Source organism: Notolepis coatsorum (genome assembly GCF_963971535.1).
Source record: "Notolepis coatsorum genome assembly, chromosome: 16".
In the NCBI taxonomy this organism is placed as follows: Eukaryota; Metazoa; Chordata; class Actinopteri; order Aulopiformes; family Paralepididae; genus Notolepis; species Notolepis coatsorum.
Window position 1 is genome coordinate 57,749,591 of NC_140180.1, and position 24,894 is coordinate 57,774,484.

Genomic DNA, 24,894 nt, shown 5'->3' on the forward strand with positions numbered 1-24,894 from the left:
TGTTGGACAATAATAGGGACATTGGAGAATCCCCATTGGGGATATCTACGTCGTTATAGGAGGGGCCCTCTCCAGGAGAGCCTTACCCCTCCAACCCGCCAACGGGGGTTAAACAGGGTTAAAAGAATTACCTGGGAAGTACCAATTGTCTTTAGTCTTCTTTTATATTATTTTCTTCTGAGTTATGTTAGAATAGCAGTTGCTTTAAATGTGCACATGGACAAATATGAAGGACAAGAATTCAAAATGTTGGACATGAAGAGAGGCTTGGAGAATCTCCTTTGGGGGTTATCTCAGTCTCTGGGGGGAGGGCTGATCCCCCCCAAACCGCCAACCGGGGAGAGAGTGCTAACCATATAACCATTTATGTTCACTTAATTTTTTCTTATTGTGGTTTAAGTTACATTTTTCATAAATATATGCGGTGATGTCGGTGACATGGGATGTACAGAGGTGGGCAGGCTGGGTTCAAGGAGGGGGGGGTGTCGGGGGGAGGGGCCATCGTTCCGGCGGTTCGACCCGGGGAAGGGGGGCCTTGCGTGTTGTGGGATTGGTGTGGGGGGGTGGGGTTTCCTGGGGCCCTCGGCCGCCGTGGCCGGGCGGTCTGGTCACCGGGCCGGGGGGGCACCGGGCTTGGGGTCGCGGGGGGTCGGGGATCATTGAGGCGTGGTGCCTTGGCCTTCTGTGGGCCTGGGATTGGGGTTCTCGTGGACCGGGGGCCTGGCGGTCGGGCGGGGGCGGGTGGGAGCTCTGGGTGCTCGGCTCCGCGCATGGTGGATTAGGATATGGGGGTGTTCTGTTTCTCGGGGAGGAGGGCGGGGTTTCTCTCAGGGGGATCAGAGCGGCTGGGCTTTGCCCGGCAGGGTCCTGTGTGTTGGGGGGTCAGTGGGCGTGGGGTGGGGCTCTCGGTGGCATGGGAAATAGCGTGCTTGGCTCGGTGGGGGGGGGGGGGGGGGGGGGGGGGGGGGGGGTCCCCTATCCTTTCCTCTACTGGGCTGGCCCAATTGATTCAAGGGGCCGTGTCACTGGGGGCCCGGCGGCGCGCGCATAGGCCTGGGATATGGGGGGCTCCTATGGGCTTAACTCAGGGGGGGGATGTCGGGGGAGGGGGACCATCGTTGTTGTTGATGTCATTGTAGGTATTGTGTAAGTGTTGTTTGTCTATAAATGTTAATAAAAAAAAAGAAAAGAAAAAGTACATACCGAAGTAAATGGAAGATTTGCTAACAATGGGTCTCATTCTCCAACGGATTTACGACAAGAAATTTGCTCTCAGGCTGATTTGGGACATATTAGGGCCGGTAGAGAGAGATTCCCCAAACGTGCCTAAGATTGGATTCGGCCGTGGCTGAGAGCAGGATTTACGAGTGCTGAGGAGCACACTTAACTTGACAGACTGTGTGCTCCGTGTTCTTAATGGTTTTATTTGGGAGGAATCATAGTGATTCCTTCATGTCAACCCTACAGGCCTCCTTGTGTAACGACCCCAGGCCCAACCCTTGGTGGGCCTGTTATGATAAAGACATTGGACATTCCCTACCTCCTGTCAGTGGTCTCATGGCGCACTCTAGTGGGCACCATCAGATGGTGCAGGCGGCCATCTTGACTGGTCTGATATATGTAAATAATGTAATCAATTGTTTGTTTAATGTGATTTCATTATGTGTGTTGACGTTCCCTTCCCTGGTGTGATGTTTCCCCTGTCTGGTTGTGTTGGTAATTATGCTTATCTGTCTAGTGGTTAAATGTTTGTTTTTGGACTGGCTTGGCCAGCTGTTGCCAATCATGATTAGTCTAAGTATTTAAGTGTGTGTCATTCTCTCCTCGTCGTGGCATCATTTCCTCCAGTACCTCGGTGTTCCCCTGCTCGTCATGTCTCCTGTCTTCTCCCTTGCCTTGCTGTGTTTGTCTTGAGAGTTGTAAGTAGATTAGTATTCCGTTTTTGTTCATCTTTGTTTTCTCGTGTCGTCAGTTTCGTTTTGTATTAGCGCCAGCTCGGCTGTGCCATTTATGTTTCTTTTTTGTAACGTGTCGTCATCTAAGTAAAGTCTATATATACACGTTACCCTGCCGTCTCTGCCTCCTCCATTCCTGTCCGCAAACTGAGTTCTTATCGCCTTCCCTCACTACCCCACCACTCGTAACACCTTGGAATGAATTAATTAATCATAATTTCAATAAATATGACAATATTTGTACGATAAAAAATTACGCATTTGATGTTGGAAAAATAAATAATATGTATTCATCTGATCACAGGGCAGCTGGATTAACCATATCTGAACCAGCTATTTTGGACAAATGTATAATTACTTTAATTACTCAGATATTCCAACACAATTATGCAATTATTGTGAAATTATTGAAAATAATAATTATTGAATGCCTTCTGTGGAATTTGTATTTCTTATTTGTTACATATCTGTTTTATTGATTAATTATACATTTGAAAGAATGCAGGTTATAGCCAACATGCAATATATCCCATTGATTGGTACAATGGGACAGACATTTGTTTTATATAGCTATAACCTGCATTCTTTCAAATATATCATTAATCAATAAAACATATTGGAATACACTATGTAGCCTACGTGTCTAATAAATTAACAGTAGGCTTATATTATTGTAATTACTTGTTTAATTAGGATTTAGTAGATAATATATATGCTCTGCCCTATACGTACAGTACACATATTAAGACCGCCAGAGTCGGGCAGCGGACTGTGGAACTGTACTACTATAGGCAGCACAGTATCTATGTGATTTCCTAATAAAACAAGTCATTAGAATAATATAAGCCTACTGCGTTCAATCATTACTCATACAGTACTGTGAGCGTGTGGGTGTGGGTGTGTGCAGGGCTTGACATTAACACCCTTTTCTATGAAATAAAAACATTGTAGTCTACAAAAGGCATCTGCAAGAATTAAGTCAATCCAGGTGATACTACATAATACTACAACTCCCACGAGGACTGGGTGCGCACAGTGTGCTCATTCCATTGGCCCATCCACTTCGCCCTATCGCGCGCGTCGTGTTGCTTCTGTGTGTGGCTGAACGAATGCTGTTAACTAATAGCTCAACTGGTTAGTGCGACCGACTCATCCATAGTTTACTTTACAGACAGTTAGCTAACGTTACAATGTGGTGGAATATTGTGAAAAGACCGGGTGAACCAAACCATCGACAAACAGAAAAGAGAATGAGACCAAGACCGACTATTTGTGGATGTGCGAGTAAGTATTAACAAACTAACATGTATTATGTAACGTGTATTATTAAACTAATATTACGGTGTTTGTTAGCTAGCTAGCCACATTCATTTAAGCATAAGGGCTCGAGACTAACACCGTCCTGGCCACCCTCTCAGTCAAGATAGCACTCGCAAATATATGCTGCACATTATCACTGTGCGGTCTCTGATTTAGCTCTCAGCACCATGGACAGCTGCCCACAGATCTCTCTCTCTGTCTCTCTGTCTCTCTCTCTCTCTCTCTCTCTCTCTCTCTCTCTCTCTCTCACACACACACACACTGAATAGAGGACTAGACATCAAAGCAAATATTGGTAACAATATATCACAGTGCTCTATAATTTAATTAATTAAGTTTGTACTTAGTTTTTGTAATTACATACTCATTGTTACAGTGTACTTACCGCATTACACTTCCTTAACATTAACAATAACCCTAACTATATTCCTAATCCTAACCCTGACCTTATTCCTAGGTATTGAGTCAATTCAATGCAGTAAGTACATTGCAACAATGACTAAGTACAATACTTGTTATACTGTCATTACACAAATAGCTACACAGGAACAGATAATGTAAAGTGTGACTGTCTGGGTGGGTGGGATGTTCGGGTGGGGACAGATGTTATTGGATTAGATGTTATTTTATCACACACCACACTACTGACACTTTTTGGGTGGGGGCACGAGTGTGGGGATTTTTGGCTGGTGAAAATGCTGAGTGGCTAGTGACTTTGGAAAACCACTAGCCACAGTGGCTAGTGAGCCAAAAAGTTAATGTCAAGCCCTGGGTGTGTGTGTGTGTGTGTGGGTGTGTGTGTGTGTGCGTGCGCTGCGGCAGGTGGCCACGAGCTGTAGTAGCCTGTATATGATGACAATACATTAATATAATCTCATTTTGATCTGTCGCAAAGCGCTTCCGCCACCATTTTTACACGGCTGCATCGCATCAGTTGCATTTAATGAGCTGGACAGGTGTGTCTAAACTCTCGACTTTTTGCGACTTCATTTGCACACGGCACAGAGCCTGGCTTATAAGGAGCTCTCGGGGGTGTGTCTGACCTAGACTTGAATGCGCGTTCATAGTGACATTCCTCATCGCCGGCATACCAGCTGTGATCGTTTGAGCCACTTAAGACATCTTCCCCACACGTTAGAGAATCAGAGTGAACTTGTCGTCGATTCTGTCTCAGTCGGTTCCAAGATGGTTGCCCTAAGAGAAGTCTTTGGAAAATATTGGAGAATGAGACCCATTGACCAAAAGTGAAAAATTTACACTGAGCTGACCTGAGGCACCTTCTTGAGATCAAGTGGACAAATAATGTAAGCAAATGAACAAAGGGCAGATGATTTACAGGTTTTTTTGTAGATGTAGTACTGAATTTTGCCATCCGGACACATGCTATTTGAAATATGAATATAGAATGTCAGGCCTATAAATGACCTTATTATGTCCAAGTCATACATCTATGGATCGGCCGAAATCTCCTCTTTCCAATGGCAGAGTTAAATCTGGATTTACCGGATTGCGAAATTTTTCTTTTTCTAGACGTTCACAGAAAGGTAAAGAAACAATATACGTTGTATTTTAGGGCAATAACGTTGAGGTTTGTTGAGATATAAACACGATTTTCACGTCAATATATTTTTTTCACATCAAGCGGCTGTGGCTTTATCTGCAGCTGGTGTGAGCTGGGTAGTGTAGTTTTATGGAATATTGAGGTCCATTGAAAGCCCTGGGTCTCCTCTTTCTTAGGACTACAACAATTCCATGACGGCTCCGTGTCCTCGTGTCAAAATCATCCGGTTTCCGATGCAATGCGCGGATATTTTTATAAGCTCATATTTCGCTAATAACATAACATCATTGCTAAACAAACGTAGTGCTGAAAATATACACTTTGACTGCTGTTTTGATAGGGTTAGGGTCTTTACTCTTGGCTACATTTGAAAAAGAAACGCAACATAATTTAATATTTTAATATTTTATGTGAATTAAATCGGGCTTAAGAGGTTAACTCTGTGTACACTCGAAGGTTTGAAATTAAATTTAATTAAATAGACAGTAATAATAATACATAAATAAATAAATACATAAATAAATAAAGAAAGAAAGAAAGAAAGAAAGAAAGAAAGAAAGAAAGAAAGAAAGAAAGAAAGAAAGAAAGAAAGAAAGAAAGAAAGAAAGAAAGAAAGAAAGAAAGAAAGAAAGAAAGAAAGAAAGAAAGAAAGAAAGAAAGAAAATAAATAAATAAATTAAGTAAGTAATTAATTAATAAATAAGACACAATTAAAAGTAGTAACACAAGATAAATCACCTAAAATACAAAATAAAACAATGAAGCTAAAAACAAAGAAAATCTGTTAAAACAGTTACAGACTGATAAACAGTGGTTAGTCATCGTGGTTTTGAACTGTGCATAGGTTGTAAGAATATTGATCTAATGTGCGTTGGCATGAGTCAGGAGCATCAACAGAAAAAGCAGACTTTCCAAGCTCAGAACAAGCTCAGAGTGAATCAGATAGTGTCCAAAGTTCTAATCCAGCAACATTGTGAGGTGGCAGCTTACCAACGAGGGCTGTATATATAAACTAAGTACTAAATGAGAAGACCAACCAGCCTCATTATTACAAGAGAAGTGGTGAGTATCATACCTGTCACTAATAAAGAATCTGAGGGCAGAGTGACAGACTAGAGTCAAGCGGTTTAAGAGTGGAAGTGGAGTGTGTCCATAAATTACATCACCATCATCCAAAACTGATAAGGAAACTGCTTCAACAATCCTTTTCCTACTAATCAAAGAGAAGCTGGTTCTGTTTGTGTACAAGAAGCCAGTTTTCTGTTGAAGCTTGCTGGCGACGTTATCTATAATGGTATTTAAATGTAAATGTCCAATATATTTATACTCAGTGACTTTCTCAATGCTAGAACCATTCACAGTGGATATACTGTATGCAAACCACTAAACTCAATATGTCTGGTTCTTGACAACCATTTAAAGATGAGACAAATCATTGATATAAATGGTGAAGAGGACGGTACCCAAAACTGAACTTTGTCGCACACCTTTTGTTATTGACAAAAATTCAGATTGGGCATTTCCCAATCACCTCAAACACAAATAATTATGAAACCAATTACATGGCTTTCTATCCAAACCAACACTAGATACTTTAATAAACCTCTTGATTCTTGATACTTTCTGTAAGAGCAAGGGATAGAAATGGTGCTGTGATCAGCTCTAAATCCGGATTGGTGCCGAGTGACTTGCAAGAAGAATATTTAAATTATATCATATCATATCATATGAAATATAATTATGAATTTGTACTGTGTGTTGTGTGGTCTTACCACTTTGACCAGCTGGGACATAGAGACCTCAAACTCCACTGTGACAGGATCTGAAACATTCTCCACTGGTCTGATGAACTGGTTGTACCTTCGGAATAACCTCCGGAACAACCTGTCTTCCCCTTTGGATGAGCAACAGCCTAATGATAGACAGAGAGAGAGAGAGAGAGAGAGAGAGAGAGAGAGAGAGAGAGAGAGAGAGAGAGAGAGAGAGATTATACATGGTGGGATCATCATTCTACAAAGTGGGCATGTTGCCTTACCACTTTCCACAGTTTGAGAACTGAACTCAGGCCCCGTTTAGACGAGCGTTTTGTGAACAGAAACCGCAAAAGTCATCTTGCGGTTTCACTTTTAATTTTACGTTTAGACGAGCGTTTTGGGATGGAATTCTGCGTGCAGACGACGCTGTAACGACTCGAGACGACGGAGCCCCACTGTCACACGATTGGCGCATATGTCACATGACGTGCTGTGAAGACCCGCCCTACTCTGCCTCTGATTCGCAGACTGTGGATGGGGAATGTGATTGCACCAAAGCAGAGTCACTCACAGACAGTGGGTCCACTCACGCCGCGGGACAGATTCTTGTGTATTTAACCCTTTCACTGCCACACGACAGCCGGTTGTGTGATAGTAAAGGGTTAACCTTATGTCGTGTGGCAGTGAAAGGGTTAAAAGTACTGCCAATGTAGCCTTCAGGTGATCTCCGTTGATATAAGTCAGACATACTTGCTTTGTTTACGTCTCGGCTACTGGCGCATACCTGCTACCTGTGACGTAAGCAGTACGCGCGACCAGAGCCGTGACAACCCTTTCGTCATCGTTTTATCAGATTTATACGTTTTAACAGTTTAGACGAGAGCGCAAAGCTTTTGCGTTTCTAGGAATTCCACCCTGGAAGGTAGTCTCACTTTTTTGCGGTTTCACCCCGTAAAAACGCCGTTTCCGTATAAACGAAAGGCACATCCGAAAAAATATTTTTGCGGATTCACCTGCTAGCATTTCCGTCTAAACGGGGCCTCAGTGACTCAGTTTGTATGTTTGTCCAAAACAAGATATTAATATTAAGCCTTAAACACCCCCCAAAACACACGCACACAGAAACACACACACACTTTTTAATCAGTCTCTTTGCTCCGGGTGGACAGACAGGGCTGCAAGGGGAATTAAGCACAGCTTTGTGCACATCATTCAGTTAGTTACTGTATGTGTTTACGAGAGGAAAGCCAGTGAGAGCCTGAAAGCTTTTTTCCAAATCTCCAAGTGCCACTGCCAGTAGACACTTTGAGGATCGAATGCTTTTCTCTTTGTTGGTGTGTGTGTGTGTGTGTGTGTGTGTGTGTGTGTGTGTGTGTGTGTGTGTGTGTGTGTGTGTGTGTGTGTGTGTGTGTATTCTCAATATGTTCAATATGGAGTGTACCTTGAGAAGCCGGCTTGAAGGTCATTGCATGTTTATCTGCCAAAAGGTGCACATAGACACAGAGAGTGCACATAGACAAGGCCATGCCTGTCCAAGCAGAAAATCTTGCTCCACACACACACACACACACACACACACACACACGCACGCACGCACGCACGCACGCACGCACGCACGCACGCACGCACGCACGCACGCACGCACGCACGCCAGCCAGCCAGCCAGCCAGCCAGCCAGCCAGCCAGCCAGCCAGCCAGCCAGCCAGCCAGCCAGCCAGCCAGCATCACTGCCACTTCAAAATCGGCTTGCCAAGAGTTTCAGAAGACACTAGGCTCCTCCTAATATGCCACTGCCCAACAAGCACTCATACAAACACACCATCAATGCCACCTCAAAATTGCCTCACCAGTGACTTTAGAAAAGGCCACTATTTGAGCCTCCCTATACAGTCTTAGGACTGAGATTAGACTTTATAACAGCAATGTCAAATCTGTCTTGATGTATGGCTCAGAATGCTGGTGTGTGGTAAAAGGAGACATGGACAAGATGAATGGTTTTCCACAACGGGTACCTGAGAAAAGTCTTCTGCATCTTATGGCCAAACAAAGTATCAAATAAGGAGCTGTGCCACAAAACTGGCTGCAATAGTGTGGTACTTGAAATAAAATGCCGGCATCTCAGATGGCTATAGGCCACACATTCAGAATGGACCGGGAAAAGATACCAACTGTAGCATTAAGATGGACACCACCTGGAAAGATAAAGCCTGGACGGCCACAGAACGCCTGGCGTAGAACTGAGAGAAATTAATCTTACATGGGGCAGAAAGGCACAGAGGGTAGCTAAAGACCAGGCTGAATGGTGTCGAATTGTCTAAGCCTTATTTCCCAATTGGGAAGAAGAGGACTAATTAAGTAAGGAAGCATATTGCTTTATTTAGCCTCAACCAAAGTTGGCATTTTGTTCATGTGGTCCACCATTATACAAAATATACTGTCACGAGTTTGTGCAACTCCAGCCGCTCAGATGCTGTGGTCTGGTCAGTAGCTACAACACTCAGATGCTGTGGTCTGGTCAGTAGCTACAACACTCAGATGCTCTGATCTGGTCAGTAGCTACAACACTCAGATGCTCTGGTCTGGTCAGTAGCTACAACACTCAGATGCTCTGGTCTTGTCAGTAGCTACAACACTGAGTGATTCAGCAATGACGAGTCAGTCACCCAGCCAGCTATTCAGTCAGTCAGTCACCCAGACTCATATTGGCCAGTCTGACATAAATTGTCATAGTAGGTGTATATTACCCTAGGAAGGAACAGAACAGACTTGTGAGTCTGTAAGTAAAGAGGAGAGATTGAGTATCACAGATGAGGTTACTCAGAACATGACTACACTTTATTATGGCAACATACTGTGACGAACCCGGTGGTGTTCAGGTTTGCCATGGTTGAAGTACAAACAAATTCAAATGTCCACACAAGAGCAATATCAATCAATACAAGTATTTTTTTTATCCACTTTTTCTCCCCATTTTCTATTTTTCTCCCATCCCAATTTTGTATTATCCAATTCTTCCCCCCCTGTCTTGAACGTTGCTAAACTATGCCTCCCACTGGTCGGCTGTAGTGAGGACAGAAGCCTTGCATCACGTGTCCCCTGCGGTACACGAGGAGGCAGCCTGTCGCATCTTTTCACCGCAGCAGCTCGAACTCTCAGTGGCGAGGAGTAACGTGTGGGAGGCTCACGCTGCCCCCGCTACTTCCTGCTTCCGCCGCACCGGCATCACCAAACCGACCTGTAGGAGTCGCTGTCCACAACGTCCAATCCCCACCCACCGGCTTTCCCACCCTCTAACACTTGCCAATTGTGTTAGTATGAACGACCGGCCAGCCGGTAGCAACGCAGAGAGCTGGGCTCGAACCCAGCGTATCCTGCGTTAGTGGCGAGCGCCTTGCCCACTGCGCCAATCAGCCGCCCCCAATACAAGTATTTATTGAATTAAAGGCAGAATCCAGTGGGAAAAACAAAAGAATGGTCGTGATACAGTCCAAGGGTCAAAAACACAAAACAGGCTCGCCGACAGAAAAAGGGATTGTTCAATACTCAGCCGGTAGCAACGCAGAGAGCTGGGCTCGAACCCAGCGTCTCCTGCGTTAGTGGCGAGCGCCTTGCCCACTGCGCCAATCAGCCGCCCCCAATACAAGTATTTATTGAATTAAAGGCAGAATCCAGTGGGAAAAACAAAAGAATGGTCGTGATACAGTCCAAGGGTCAAAAACACAAAACAGGCTCGCCGACAGAAAAAGGGATTGTTCAATACTCAGCCGGTAGCAACGCAGAGAGCTGGGCTCGAACCCAGCGTCTCCTGCGTTAGTGGCGCGCGCCTTTCCCACTGCGCCAATCAACCGCCCCCAATACAAGTATTTATTGAATTAAAGGCAGAATCCAGTGGGAAAAACAAAAGAATGGTCGTGATACAGTCCAAGGGTCAAAAACACAAAACAGGCTCGCCGACAGAAAAAGGGATTGTTCAATACTCAGGGTAGTCGTCCGGTCCAGGGTCAGTACACAAGGGGGTTTCTCAGCCAGTCCAGGGTCCAGTACACAACGAACACCTACTCGCCTTCACCTCTCCTTTCACTACCTCTCACCTTCACAACTCCAAATACAACAATCTCTCTCTCTCAATAACAACAACTCCAACCTCACCTCCGCTCAACTTACTCCTCTCTAACCTAGTGGTTATGTAGTGTGTGGGACTGGGTGTGTGCATGTGAGATGTGGGTGGACTAATGATGCGCAGGTGTGTTCTATCAGTACTAATCAGCTACCTAATTGACTCTACTCCTTCCGTGGCAGAAGTATCTCCCATCCTTCACATATCCATGGGAGGGGGAAGGAGATCTGTCACAATACGTTCTGAAAATGATGTAAAATAGAGAATACAGATAATAAAAATAGCATAATGTAAACAGCTAACAAAACAATTAAATACATTTTTATTTCAAACAGAGTTACGTAAGCAAAACAAATGGAGTTAAGCAAGATAAAGGCATATAAAATCATAACAATAAGACAAGTAAGGATAACAATCAATTAAAACATGTACAACTTGATTGACAATGGTTGGAGATCAAGGTTTTAAACTCCGCAACAGAGGGGAAAATCTCAAGCTTTAAGGACGGTTGGAGTTCATTCCATGAGCTAGAGGGGCATCATAGCGAAATGCAGATTTAACCTGTTCTGAGCAAACTTGAGGGACATTAAGGACCAACCAGTCACTAGAACGGGTTCCATAGGTTCCAAAATTATGTAGTATAATTTTAATAATAATGTAGTATAAGGAGGTAGCTTACCAATAAGGGCCTTAAAAATTAACAAAATACCAGTGTTTGTTACACCTCTCCATCAGCGAGGATGCACCTTCCAACCAACCTTCTCATAAAGGACACAGTGATGAGTGTCGTATCTATCATTAGTGATGATAATACAGACTGCCCTGTGACTCCAAAACATAGCCCACATTCTGTCCTTCAGACATGGCTGAAACCAAGTCTAACAGATGATAGTGAGGGCAGCAGTTAGTCACAGGTAAATATCCTGTTACTTCCCTAAGACAGAAATCCAATAATTCATACATTATGTGCTGCTCCTACATTATATCATTCTACCCGCCCTCCATCTTTTCCCTGCTTACTGAAGGCAAAAACACTGAGCTCCCTCGACAACAGCCTTCCCCGCCAAACTATTCTCACAAGTAGAAGAGTGGGGGAAACAAGAAAGAAACCCTTCAGGTCCAATGCTGAACCTCCATGGGTAGAGAAGTTATGTCGGAGTGCCTAATGAACTTTCACAGAAGTTTCCAGAGGTCACTTGCAGGGGAGTGTTAAAGCTTAATGAAAAGGCCTCTCTCCTGAGAACGCCTCTGTAATTTCAGCCCTATGCTGCTCCCTGTTCCACCGAACCTCATTTAAGCTTCTAATTGGGAGAGGGGAAATGAGGGCAATTATAATCTGACAGTTAATTGGACCTTTTGTTCACCCTAAAAAAAAATAATAAGAGCAGCACATTTTTTCTGCCCTGATACGATCACCCGCCCAAATCCTTTTTCTTTTGCCTTCTGCTTATTGTAGATCTGAAGTGTCCTTAATTTAAAAGACGTTGGATGTAACTTTTGTACTTTCACCTCTGCTAACGCCATGTACTACTTTTAAAGTTTTCACTGTACTTAGAATTAATTGTATATGTTTTATATACTATGGCAGTTCATGTGTACATGTGTATGGGAGAGTAGGGAGGTATTAGGAGTGATAAAACAGCAATGAATGATTAAACTGAATCTGAACCAAAACATGTGCCTAGCCTATATCCTAAGAACCTCACCATAGAGTCACAGTGATTCTCTTACATTCTTTGTCAATGGAGCCCTTACAAGAAACTCTCTCTACAGTACATGACTGTTCAAAGATTTGTCAAAATCATGGGAATAACGTGAATTCTGCTTGACGGTGGAATTCCTCCTCAAAGCTGCATAACAACAAAACAATCCCCCAAAATCCCCAAAGTACAGTAGTAAAAGAATGGAGCCAATATATCTAGTAGAACTGGAGTGATCCACTGTCCTGCTACATCACTGTGATGTACTGCCCTGCTACATCACTGTGATCCACTGTCCTGCTACATCACTGTGATCCACTGTCCTGCTACATCACTGTGATGTACTGTCCTGCTACATCACTGTGATGTACTGTCCTACTACATCACTGTGATGTACTGTCCTGCTACATCACTGTGATGTACTGTCCTGCTACATCACTGTGATGTACTGTCCTGCTACATCACTGTCCTGCTACATCACTGTCCTGCTACTGTTTAATCACTGTGATCCACTGTCCTGCTACATCACTGTGATCCACTGTCCTGCTACTGTTGCATCACTGTCCTGCACAGTACAGGACACAAAATGATTTAACTGCCTCTCGTTTGAGGTTTGAGCAGCGTGGTTTAATTTCATGTACTGTAGCAAGCAGCAATAGGCTCTTTCCTTCCTTTGCTCTGGATATGCTAGCAAAGTGACAAGCTTTCATGCTATAAACGACTAACTTCAAAAAAGCCAAATCAAGCAACAATGCATTAGCCCCTTCAATAGCCAGATTGATTTTGAAATAGCAAGTGAGTGCATTTCTCCCATGCTGAGGGGCCTTTGATCAGCCATGTGTTTGATGTGACCTGGAGGCAAAGTGTCAGACTGTCTCAATGAACTAATTACCCTCCAGTAATAAGCTGCTGACGTAGAGTGTACAGTGTGTGTAGTGTGTGTGTGCTCCATGGCAGAATTGAAGTGTGTTTGTGTGTGTGTGTGCGTGTGCGTGTGTGTGTGTGTGTGTGCTCCATGGTAGAATTGAAGTGTGTTTGTGTGTGTGTGTGTGTGTGCGTGTGTGTGTGTGTGTGCTCCATGGCAGAATTGAAGTGTGTTTGTGTGTTTTTGTGCATGTGTGTCTGTGTGGAAAAGAGATAGACAGAGTAAGAGCAAAAGAGCAAGAGAGAGGAAGAGAGTGAGATAGTGTGTCTTTATTCTCTACGGTCTAAGATAGCATGCTGAATTATTCACATGGGTATTCAGTATGTTTACTGCGTGTGTGTGGCCTTCAAATTAGGCATATGGTGCCTGTAGGTATGTGCATGTGTGTGTGCGTGTGTGTGTGTGTGTGTGTGTGACGTGTGTGTGTTACAGTGTTTACTCAAGTCAAGTCAAGTGTTCCTTTATTAATCCCCTCGGGGAAATCCAGGGTACTGAATTTACATGTATTTACAACATGCATTCCTGTATGTGAGCATGTGCATAAGTGGTCCTTTTCCTACCTACACGTATATCTTTGATAAAAGGTCAAATGTGTAAGAATTATTCATTCATCACTGCCCAATTAATTCAGCATTGTCAATTCCTGGAGCCCATATCAAAGGGGCACAGGTCTTTCTGTTGAAATTGGCAATGCTTTTTGGGCCATGTAATACCCAAACATGTGTATAGTTTCATAGGACAAATATGTATAGGCATGTTAGGCTTTCTTTTGGCAATGGGATTGGGTTTCTTCATTGAGCACTTACCTGTATCATTAGAGCACAAGTAATGTGATGTATTTATATTAAAATATGATAGCTACAACTGTGTGTGTTTGCCATATTAGCAAGCATTACTTGCAATGCATATTGTCATTGATTTTGTGTGTGAAATGTGGATGTCATATGTAATCCATAAGGCCATCATGATTATCAGTATGCTTTAACCATGAAAGTGAACTGAACTGAACTGAACTACAACCAATGTGGCTTCTGCTTATGTTTTCACTAAGAAAAAAAAAACATTCACCTCACATTACGGTGCTCTGAGACTGACATTACTATGGAATGCCTTGTAAATTATGTTGGATATGTTGGAGGATGGATGATGGAAATGGTAAACTATTGTTACAGTAACTACCATGAAATAACAATGGAAAATTGCTGGTGTTTAAATGCTGCAGACGTGCAGACCAGCCAGGTGGTGAAGAACGCCTCTTTCACCAGATCCTATGGGTCTTTTACAGAGGCACAACCGAGAGCATCCTGACTGGATCTGAACCAGTATTAGGCATGAGGGACTGTGGTAAGCTGACCATATAGCCTTGCAGGTGTGCTGGAAGCTGTCGCAGCCTTCCTCCTCCTTGTATTCCACTTTCGTCTGCTGCTGTTCTCTGTGTGTCCATGGCGCCGTCGTGGGTGAAGTACTCCGGCTCAAAGGACCAATAATCGAGATATAATGTTTGTAATGTTTTGAGCTGGAGCGACTTTATCCAGAATGGCAACACAGAGAAGTCTTTTGTATTTTATAGTCAAGGTAAGGTTTCTTTAGTACAGGTGATTTCCATCCAATTTATAAAGGATGAATGAACATTGAGCATCCAAACAAGAATGTTTATGTCCAGTAAATCTAGGAGAGAAGGAGTGAGTGTTCTTTTCTTCACGAACACACTCTCGTGTGACAGCATTGGAACATGTACCGGCAAGACACCACATACATTTAACCACACTAGGACCCCTGGGCTGTCCAAAGAAGTGCCTGACTGGAATAATAAAACCCAGCATAACAAATAATGGGGAATTTACCACAGTGAGATATCATGTCGCAAATGAAGGTCACTCGTTCAGTCACTGATAGGACGCTGTCACATGCTGTCACTGCCTGGCTTCTCTCTCTCTCTCTCTCTCTCTCTCTCTCTCTCTCTCATTACCAGGTATGGAGTTCAGGTGTGCTGGAGTCATGGGAGCAGCTGATTGACGTCTGTGGGCAGATTACATCAACTATAGTTACCCAGTCAGTCATAGTTTATTGTGCGCTCGTGAGTGATCTATTCTGTTGTTCTCTAGCCGTGCCTAACCCTGTGTTGTCCTCCTTTCCTGCAGTCCGATACCTGGCTCCTCACCCTGACCTCGTGCTTGGATAACGTGTTCTGACCTCATCCTGCCTGGCCATTCTCCTTGCCTTTTCCCGGAACATATGAGGACCTGAACCCGTGTATGACCCTTGGTCTGTTGGACTGCCTTGCCCCTGCCTTGCCCCTGCCTATTCCCCCTTATTATCTGAGTACCCATTACGTTATCGACCCCCACCCGTCTGACTACCCTGCCCCACACACTCACCCTGGACTGTACGAGATCCCCCCCCCCCCCCCCCCCCCCGTGTCACATGATTCCTGCCCGGATACCTGACTACCCCTTTTCTAAATAAATACACCCGTGCTGGGTTTTAACGAGACCTGTCTGCCTTTCAGTGTTATTGGGTTCAATACACTCGGCCTTGACAGACGCTAGATGACAGTTAGTCAGTGTACAGGTGCAGGTCAGGTATAGGTGCTCTAGTGATGACGGAAAGCAACTCTGACTCAAAATCATCACCTCAAAGGACAGTGAATGACATTTGAGACATTTGAGCACTTGATCGTAACACACAATAGCACTAAAAGCATTAAAAGGGCACTTTGCCGATTTTCAACCTTAATCCTATCGTTGTGAGGATGACGTGTGATAATCGGACATGTAACTCACCAACGTGTTCTGTGTCTCGAGAGTTCAGCCACATTTGGCACCCCGAGAAATTCCTCCGGGTGACATCACAGAGAGGAGAGCAGACTAGGGATGGGTACCTTTCACATTTGAACCGATACGGTACCGGTACCTGTGAATCGATACCGGTACCCAACGGTACCTTTTTTCGGTACTTTAGTCTCAAATTTTTTTATTTACCTACCTCAGTCGTAAAAAAACAAATCCAAACTTCAAATAACTACAATTTCGACGTTTTCGGCTTGCCATTGCTCCGAGTGCTTTGTTGTTGAATCAAGTCAAATCCTAGGTAAGCATATATTGTGCGTGTGAACGTTGACATGAAAAGAAAAAAGGTAAAAAAATTAATTAAATTGTATCTCACTTGAATCGATACTCGGTAGTACCGACGTGTTTCGGTTCGGTACCTTAAAAGTACCGAATTCGGTATCCATCCCTAGAGCAGACGTCTAACAAACTGCAGACACTATTTCCTCAACCCGTTCTTCAACTTTCCTTGAATTGGGCCTTTTAAAGTTGAAAATAGTTGAGGAAGTCAGAGCGGGACTTCTGTTTGAGCCAGACTGTAGTAAAATAAGAATTGAAGAGTCTTCAGACACTTATTATAACTGTCAGTGGCAAAAACAAGCTCTTTTAGTGGACGTACTTTGACGTGCATGTTTGTCCCATAGTGATTACATTGCAGCCCGTTTTGCGGCTTCCGGCCCTACCAATGGTCATTCATTTTTATAACCGGTGGGGATATGATTTATGTAATAGACTTAATTCTTAGGCGGTTGGGTGGCGTAGCAGCAATTGCGCTCGTCACCAATGCAAGAGACTCCGGTATCGAATCCCAGTCTCAGCATTGCCTTCGGCTTGGCCCAGCCGTCGTACTGGCTCAATTTGCAGAGTCAGCGGGTGGAAGTCGATGAGTGGGGATTGGAGGCTGTGGGCACACATAGCCCTCAGACTCTTCTCTCCTCCCCCTAAGCCCCCTCACCTACCTCCCTCCCTCTCCCCCTTTCTTCTCTCTCTCTCCCTCTGGTTCTCGCTCTCCCTCTGGTTCTCACTCTTCCTTTCTCTTTTTCCCTCTCTCCCTTTCCTTCTCTCTCCCTTATTTATTGTTGTCCTTGCTTGTATATACTATTGCTACTGTCATTTTGTATTTTATTTACTTGTATGCATGTACATAACCTTGTTTTTGTTACAGCCTCCCACCCCACCTTCCCACAAAAGGCCTTTGCTTTTTGGACAGGCTGCTTTTGTATATAAGAATTTGTTCTTAATTGCTTGCCTGGATAAATAAAGGTTAAATAAAATAAATAAAAATATTGCACTTATTTTTATTACAGCATCATTCAGCTACTGTGCCAGCATCATTCCTACTGTGCCAGCATCATTCATACTCTCCCAGCATCATTCCTACTCTCCGAGCATCATTCCTACTCTCCGAGCATCATTCCTACTCTCCCAGCATCATTCCTACTCTCCCAGCATCATTCCTACTCTCCCAGCATCATTCCTACTCTCCCAGCATCATTTTGTCACACCTTGCTACCTGTTTACTGTGTAAATATGTCTATGTCTATGTTTGTGTATACATGCAAGCTTGAACATTTTGTTGTACAATTTGACAATAAAGATAATTCATAAATTATTTTAAATGTCTAAACCAGGCTAGTACAGTGTTGTTTTATCTGGCATAAAGAGCCAAACAATATGCAAATACCTGTTGAGAAACTATTCTTTAGCACAGTGGTTCTCAACCTTTTTACACAAAGTACCACCTGAGAACGTAGCTGGCTCTCCAAGTACCACCATATGACCAACGTTAAAATACAGTCTATTCAGCTATGCACAGTTCACGCAGGAGGCAAATGTATTCCTAATACCATTATTTATTGTTAACTTTTGTCAGACACAGCCACAATGTACAAAGGGGTAGCCACTAGAACTAGCAAACTCTTCCACACAACTCATACAATGCAAGGGGCATTGAGAACATAATAACTAACATTCTCACATAGCAAGTGAGAAAATTAAGAACAACTGTATTTCAGCAAATGTCTCACACACACACACACACACACACACACACACAGCATGTTGTTGTCCATTGACAACTCACATAAGCAGGGCCGGACTGGGGAAATAATTCAGGCTGGGAAATATAGTGTGAAATATAGCCCCAGTCAGGCCCCTTTCTAAGTGGGGGTCCCCCACCAGGAATTATTTTGTTACAAAGACTTAATTTCCTGCATTCTGGTGCAGGAATTTTTGAATTTTTACCCTTTAAATGCCAGTGTTTGTGATGGGCATCACAAATTATTGTTAAAAAAACACACAAAAAGTAAAATATTTTCAATATATCAAATGCAAAGTAAATTTTTCTGGGTGGGATTATTACAGGCTAGGCATGTGTCAATGATTAGCAACAACACAGATTTTGATGGATTTTTTGTTTTTTGTAATGTTCGATTTAACAACAACTCTTTTCAGAAAAGTGGGAGTATTTCATTTTTTTATCTGACATTACAAAAAAATCTAAAAATAAAAATAGTTATGATCAGGGCTGAAGTTAAATAAAAGATGTATGACTGTTTAGACTGCATTAATCTCTATCACAGTGATCTCCTGGTTGTTCCCCACCTAGGTTATCTAACTATCGCGCCGCCGCAACTAGAAACACTGGCCTGCTTCTAAGTTCAGTGACCTGACTGTAAAAAAAAAAATTAATATATATATATAATTCTTTTTTTTTAAGTACCACCAGCAGTACCACCAAGTACCACAGGTTTAGCGAAATAGGATGATGCCTGGCAGAAAGACAGCATGAGGAAAAGAAAAAGAAGAGGAGGGGTGGAGAGAAGGAGGTGGAGGAGGAAATCACCCCCCACTCCTCTATCTCTCCTCCTAGGCTCCATCCCTCTCTCTTTCTCTCTCTCTCTCTCTCACTGTCGCTCCATTCTCGACCATGACTCAGTCTGTTGAGAGCTGGAGACAGGGATGTCCCAGGGGAATAGGGAAAGAGGACTGTGTGTGTGTGTGTGTGTGTGTGTGTGTGTGTGTGTGTGTGTGTGTGTGTGTGTGTGTGTGTGTGTGTGTGTGTGTGTGTGTGTGTGTGTGTGTGTGTGTGTGTGTGTAGGGAAAGAGGACTGTGTGTGTGTGTGTGTGTGTGTGTGTGTGTGTGTGTGTGTGTGTGTGTGTGTGTGTGTGTGTGTGTGTGTGTGTGGGGAGTGTGGAGTTTTAAGCCAATCTGTGGGGGGTGGACTAAGGATTCCATTCCCCCTGCAGTGTTTGTGCTTGTGTGTGTGTGTGTGTGTGTGTGTGTGTGTGTGTGTGTGTGTGTGTGTGTGTGTGTGTGTGTGTGTGTGTGTGTGTGTGTGTGTGTGTGTGTGTGTGTGTGTGCATGCGTGTGTGTGTAGATAAGCTAAAGTTTATGTGCAAAAATCACATGACAATCGTGTTAAGATGATCTTCAAGCCACACACACACATGCACGCACACAGACCCACATGAAGAACCATGTTCAAGACTGCAAGACTGTAATGCAACTGCATTGCTAGCGGGGGGTTAACCAGTGATCCACTCTAAAGTCTCCCAACTCTGGGAGACTATTTGGGCTTAGAAGAGGGAGTGGGCCAGATGAGGATGGATCACGCACGCCAAGTAGCTGACACAACTACAACTATTGCACAAGCAGAATGGCAGTCAAAGAAATGACACACTGCAGCGATTGAACAGTAAACCACCCTCCAGTTATGAACATTGAGGAGAATATTACCAAGTAGACTATAGAGACTCATAATATTGTGTACTAGTCATAGTAGACCTCATGGCAACCTCTTTCACGTCCTCAACTTGACTGACTGTCAACCATTCCACCATGTCTGAGCTGAATCAAATGCGGTTTGTGGTATTTCCTCATACACACAGACACAAGAGATTATAATACCTCCTTGCTCTGTGCATTCAAGAGTCAAGAGTTTTATTTGTCACGGCATACAAGCATACAGTGAAATGCGGGGGGTCATGCCCACAGCGATGTGCAACACAAGTAATAAGACAGGAATGAGAATAGGACATTTGTGCAATAATACAATGTGCAATAATACAATGCAATAATACAAGTAATAATAATAACAGGTATGTACATAAAGTTTACAAGAGCATGGTGAGACATGCTAAGGTCCTGGGATAGTGCAATACACAGTTAGCTACGGATGAGGCACTGGGTTTTATGTACACTACTGTACAATGCTATACTATACAATCTACAGTTATACCATTTGTCCTTATGCTAGTTTGCTATATCCTTCTGTTTACTATACAAGAACCACTCCCGTTATTATTTTTTAAAGTGACCTTTTCATTGTGTAAGGTGACCGTTGAGCGTGGGCGTGTGCAGCATGTGTGTGTGTGCGTTCATGCTAAAGTGACTGCTTAGTGTGTGAGCGTATACAGTGTGTGTGTGCTCATGTGTGCTTGTGTGTGGAGAGTTCAGTGTTCAAGACTCTGATGGCCTGGGGGAAGAAGCTGAGCCGAAGTCTCTCTGTCGTAGTTGCTGGTGTTCGCAGGCGTTTGCCTGACCGCAGCAGCTTGAACAGGCTGTTGTTGGGGTGATGAGGATCTTTCCTTATTCTGCAGGCTCTGGATTTGCACCTCTTGTTATATAAGGCCTGCAGGGGAGGTAGTGCAATACCTGTGGTAGGGCCTTCTTGTCCTGTGCCGTGCTGTTTCCATACCAGGCAGTGATGTTTCCAGTCAAGATGCTCTCAGCTCCGGAGTAGAAGGACTGGAGTATCTTTCCCTGTCTCAAGTGGTAGAGGCGCTGCTTTGCCTTCTTTACGACTAAGTCTATGTGTGTTGTCCATGTCAGGTCCTCTGAGATGTGGACCCCCAGGTACTTGAAGCTGCTCACCCTGTCCACGATAGCCCCGTTTATCCTCAGTGGTGTGTGTGTGCCCTGCTGTGTTCTCCTAAAATCCACGATCAGCTCCTTGGTTTTACCAATGTTCAGGAGCAGGCTGTTGTCCTGGCACCAGCGTTCCAGTACCTCAACCTCCTCCCGGTAGGCCTTCTCGTCGTTGTCAGCCACACCACCACTGTGTCGTCCGCAAACTTCACTATGGGGTTGGAGCTGAACTTGGCCACACAATCATGTGTGTATAGTGAATACAGCAGGGGGCTCAGAACACAGCCCTGGGGGGACCCGATACTCAGGGTGATGGTGTTGGAGGTCTGACCCCCCCACCCTGACCGCCTGGGGCCTTTCACTCAGAAATTCCAGTATCCAGGCGCTCAGACCCAGCTCGATCAGCTTGTCCACCAGTCTGGTGGGGACTATGGTGTTGAACGCTGAGCTATAGTCAATGAACAACAGTCTCACATAGCCCCCCTTCTGGCAGTCTAGGTGAGAGAGGGTGCTGTGCAGTACTTGGGAGCAGGGGTGCAGTGGTAATATGACAGTAGGCCAAACGCTCCATGCATTTTTTTTTTTTTTGGCACATATTTTTTTTTTTTTTTTTTGCCTTGAAATAGAGAAGCTGAAAAAGGTAGCAGGATGTTGCCTATATTGTCAACAGATATGGTTGAAAAACAAACAATGTTTTAAATGTATTGATACAATTTCTTTAATTGAATCAACTTAAACTAGAAAAGTAAATACAAACTAAATTAACAATGTAAATTACATTGTTAATTTAGTTTGTATTTACTTTTAGTTTCAATCACATTGAATTAAAACATGATTATTTCTTGACTCTGTAAACAAAACACGCATTTGTCATGTCTCATGATTCATGAACCAGTGCCACGATTATTTATTTCAAGATAAACAAACAGGCAAATAGCCTATAGCTTAGTCAATCTGGACAAATACATTAGGCCCTATATTAAAGAAGAAAAGAAAATCTGTTTTAAATGCGGTTACTTGCCTTGTTGTACTGGAGTGGCAAGAGGACTGCTGGACTCAGTGGAGTCGGAGGCGCCGGCGTCGGAGGAGGTCGAGGTAAAGCGAAACTGAGTACGAGCTGCTGAAGCTGCATCTTTCTTCTCTTGGGCGGCGGTGGCATCCTTGGGTTGCAGGTAGGAACATGATACTATTGTTGTTGTCAAAATGATCCGTTTATACCGTGTACTCGCGGACGTGGTTGGAGACACCTAGTCTACCTGTGCTTTTTGTTATGTAAAACGGTGGCCGCCGCCCGCCGGCCGGGCCGGGTACTTAGTTACAACGAATGGGAACAGCGGATTTTTGTGTGCGCGACTGCGCGTACAGTGACGAAGGCCAAACGTTGTTTGACCGCGTATGCCCAGCACTGCACCCCTGCTTGGGAGACCGCATCGACCGCATCGTCAGTTGACCTGTTTGGCCTGTATGCAAATTGCATAGGGTCCATATCACTGGGGAGGGAGGCACAAATGTAATCCTTAACCAGCCTCTCAAAACACTTCATGACCACAGAGGTGAGTGCCACCGGTCTGTAGTCATTAACACTTTAACTGCCACACACGAGATATCTCTGGGTTTATTAATATGTGGTTGAAAGCCACTCACGAGATTTTTTTTTTTTTTTTGCGATCTGAAATCATATTGCATCACGCGAGCCTACCCGAGTATACCCGAGCACCGCCGGCGATCATATGTGGAAAAAAGCGCCCCCTATCGTCTCCCAGATGACATAAGGGATTTTGGAATGGACTCAATGAAAATGGATGGGGAAAAAAATCCGGTACTCCACATTTTCCAGTCCACTGATCCAGCCGGGGTTATCACAGTTCATTCTGGAGCCTCTGAGACCCACGGAATCATGTACTGCACTGTACACACGGTGGATCTATACACTTATCGATTTTTTCGAATGGTGATCAGGAATTGGAATATACCAGTTGGATACCATCTGATGTCAGGTAAGGAATCTATGTTATCAGTGTTAGGATAATCAGACTAATTTTGATGAAGTTATAAGCTGTTTTGTGAAATGGGCTCTTTCGGTTTCACTGTAAAAGTCCAAGAGGAAATCAACGCGGCGATTATCCGTGCGCGGCCCGAATGTGCTTGCGTGCACGTATAATATTGATCATCTAGCGTTTATTTGAAAACTATTCATAAATAGGCCGACGAATATCAACGTTGTGGAATATTCCAGTAAAAGACGATTTTCATAGAATGGTCCAGAATGAACTGTTTTTTATCTCAAAACGGGTGCTTTTCTAAATGCTCTAAAACGGAAATGAAGCGATAAAAAACCAATCTGCCTTGACAGCACTGACTGGAAAATAGTCTTTGATAAGCGACGGGCAGATTAGACACATAGCCATAATTTAAAACATAGATTAGGCGATATTAACGTTAACATTGAAGTGGATGGTGGCATCAAGGGGGTAAAAAGGAAAACCCGGCGTGGCACTCAAAGTGTTAAGACCTGTTGGGGAGGATTTCTTTGGTACCGGTATTATAGTAGACACCTTGAAACAGGCAGGGACCACGGACTCAGCCAGGGATAGATTAAATATGGTGGTGTGAACACAGGGGCTAGCTGTTTAGCACAGGACTTAAGTATACGTCCTTTTATCCCATCTGGGCCAGCTGCCTTCCTGGTGTTCACCCGCATAAATGCTCTTCTCACACTGTGTTCCGTCAATGAGAGAATGCCTCCACGACAGCCGGCGCGTCAGTGACGTCGTTAGCCGGTGAGCTAGCGTCGCCACTGTCTGCACCAAACCGTGCGTAAAAGGAGTTGAGCTGGTCCGCGAGAGAGGCGTCGGCACTACCCATTGAGGGGGCGTTGACTTTGTAGTCAGTTATCGTCCGCAGTCCTCGCCATAAGCCTCTTGTGTCGTTCTGGGCCATTTGAGCCTCCATCTTGTCAGCATACGTCCTCTTAGCAAGTTTAACAGCCTTGCGCAGAGTATAGACTGTAGCATTATACTCCTCCATGTTTCCTGTCGCTCTGCCCAGGTTATAAGCAGTGGTGCGAGTTTTCAGAGCTGCTCGGATAGTACTGTCAACTAGGGATGCTCGATATTGGCTTTTTTACCGATACCGATATAGCGATATTGTCCAACTCTTAATTTCCGATACCGATATCAACCGATACCGATATATGCAGGGTTCCCCCCCCCCCCCCCCCCCAAAAACTGAATAATTTCAGGTAATTAACATTACATATCTCTTGTCGTGTAATTAACACAACATTATGCATACTTTGACAATAAATAAAATAATAATTTGTTCTTACTTGCTTGCCTGGGTAAATAAAGGTTAAAAAATAAAAGAAATTAAAATAAAAAATGTTGGCTGATCTTTTTGAATTGGATGGCCGATAATATCGGACATCCCTACTCTCAAGTGTCAACCCACGGTTTCTGGTTCGGGAAGACTCGGACCGTCTTTGTGGGTACAATACTATCAGCTAGTGTTGTTATAAAACTAACAACCACCTCAGCAAACTCGCTGACGTCACTGGTGCTTCCCTGGAACATTTCCCAGTCTGCGCCATCGAGTGCATCCTGTAGCGTGGCCTCTGATTCGTCGGACCACTTTTTTACCTCACGTGACACGACGGCGTCACGTAATCTCTGCCTATAGGCAGGGATAAGCAATATGCCGTCGTGGTCTGATGTGCTCGATTCTCCAGCTAAAGGAGGGGCCGGTACTGCCCTGTAACCGGCTTTGAATGGGGTGTAACAGTGGTAGAGCGTATTTCCTCCTCTTATGGAGCAAGCGATGTGCTGAAAAAAGCTTGGCATCACTTTCTTAAAGTTCGCTTGATTG

At 44.0% G+C, this 24,894-nt stretch overlaps 1 protein-coding gene across 1 annotated transcript in view; it reads right to left on the reverse strand.

The window, feature by feature from the left end:
- The window catches only part of LOC311242964 (neuronal acetylcholine receptor subunit alpha-3-like), a gene marked incomplete at both ends in the record, with an annotated part of 35,194 nt that extends 13,005 nt beyond the window's left edge, over positions 1 to 22,189 (reverse strand). Inside the window, 3 exons of the mRNA XM_084332028.1 lie at positions 6,609 to 6,748; positions 8,032 to 8,067; positions 22,048 to 22,189. Coding sequence (XP_084188154.1) covers positions 6,609 to 6,748; positions 8,032 to 8,067; positions 22,048 to 22,189 — 318 coding nt within the window. The remainder of the gene's footprint in view (positions 1 to 6,608; positions 6,749 to 8,031; positions 8,068 to 22,047) is intronic.
- Between the last annotated feature and the right edge of the window lie 2,705 nt (positions 22,190 to 24,894).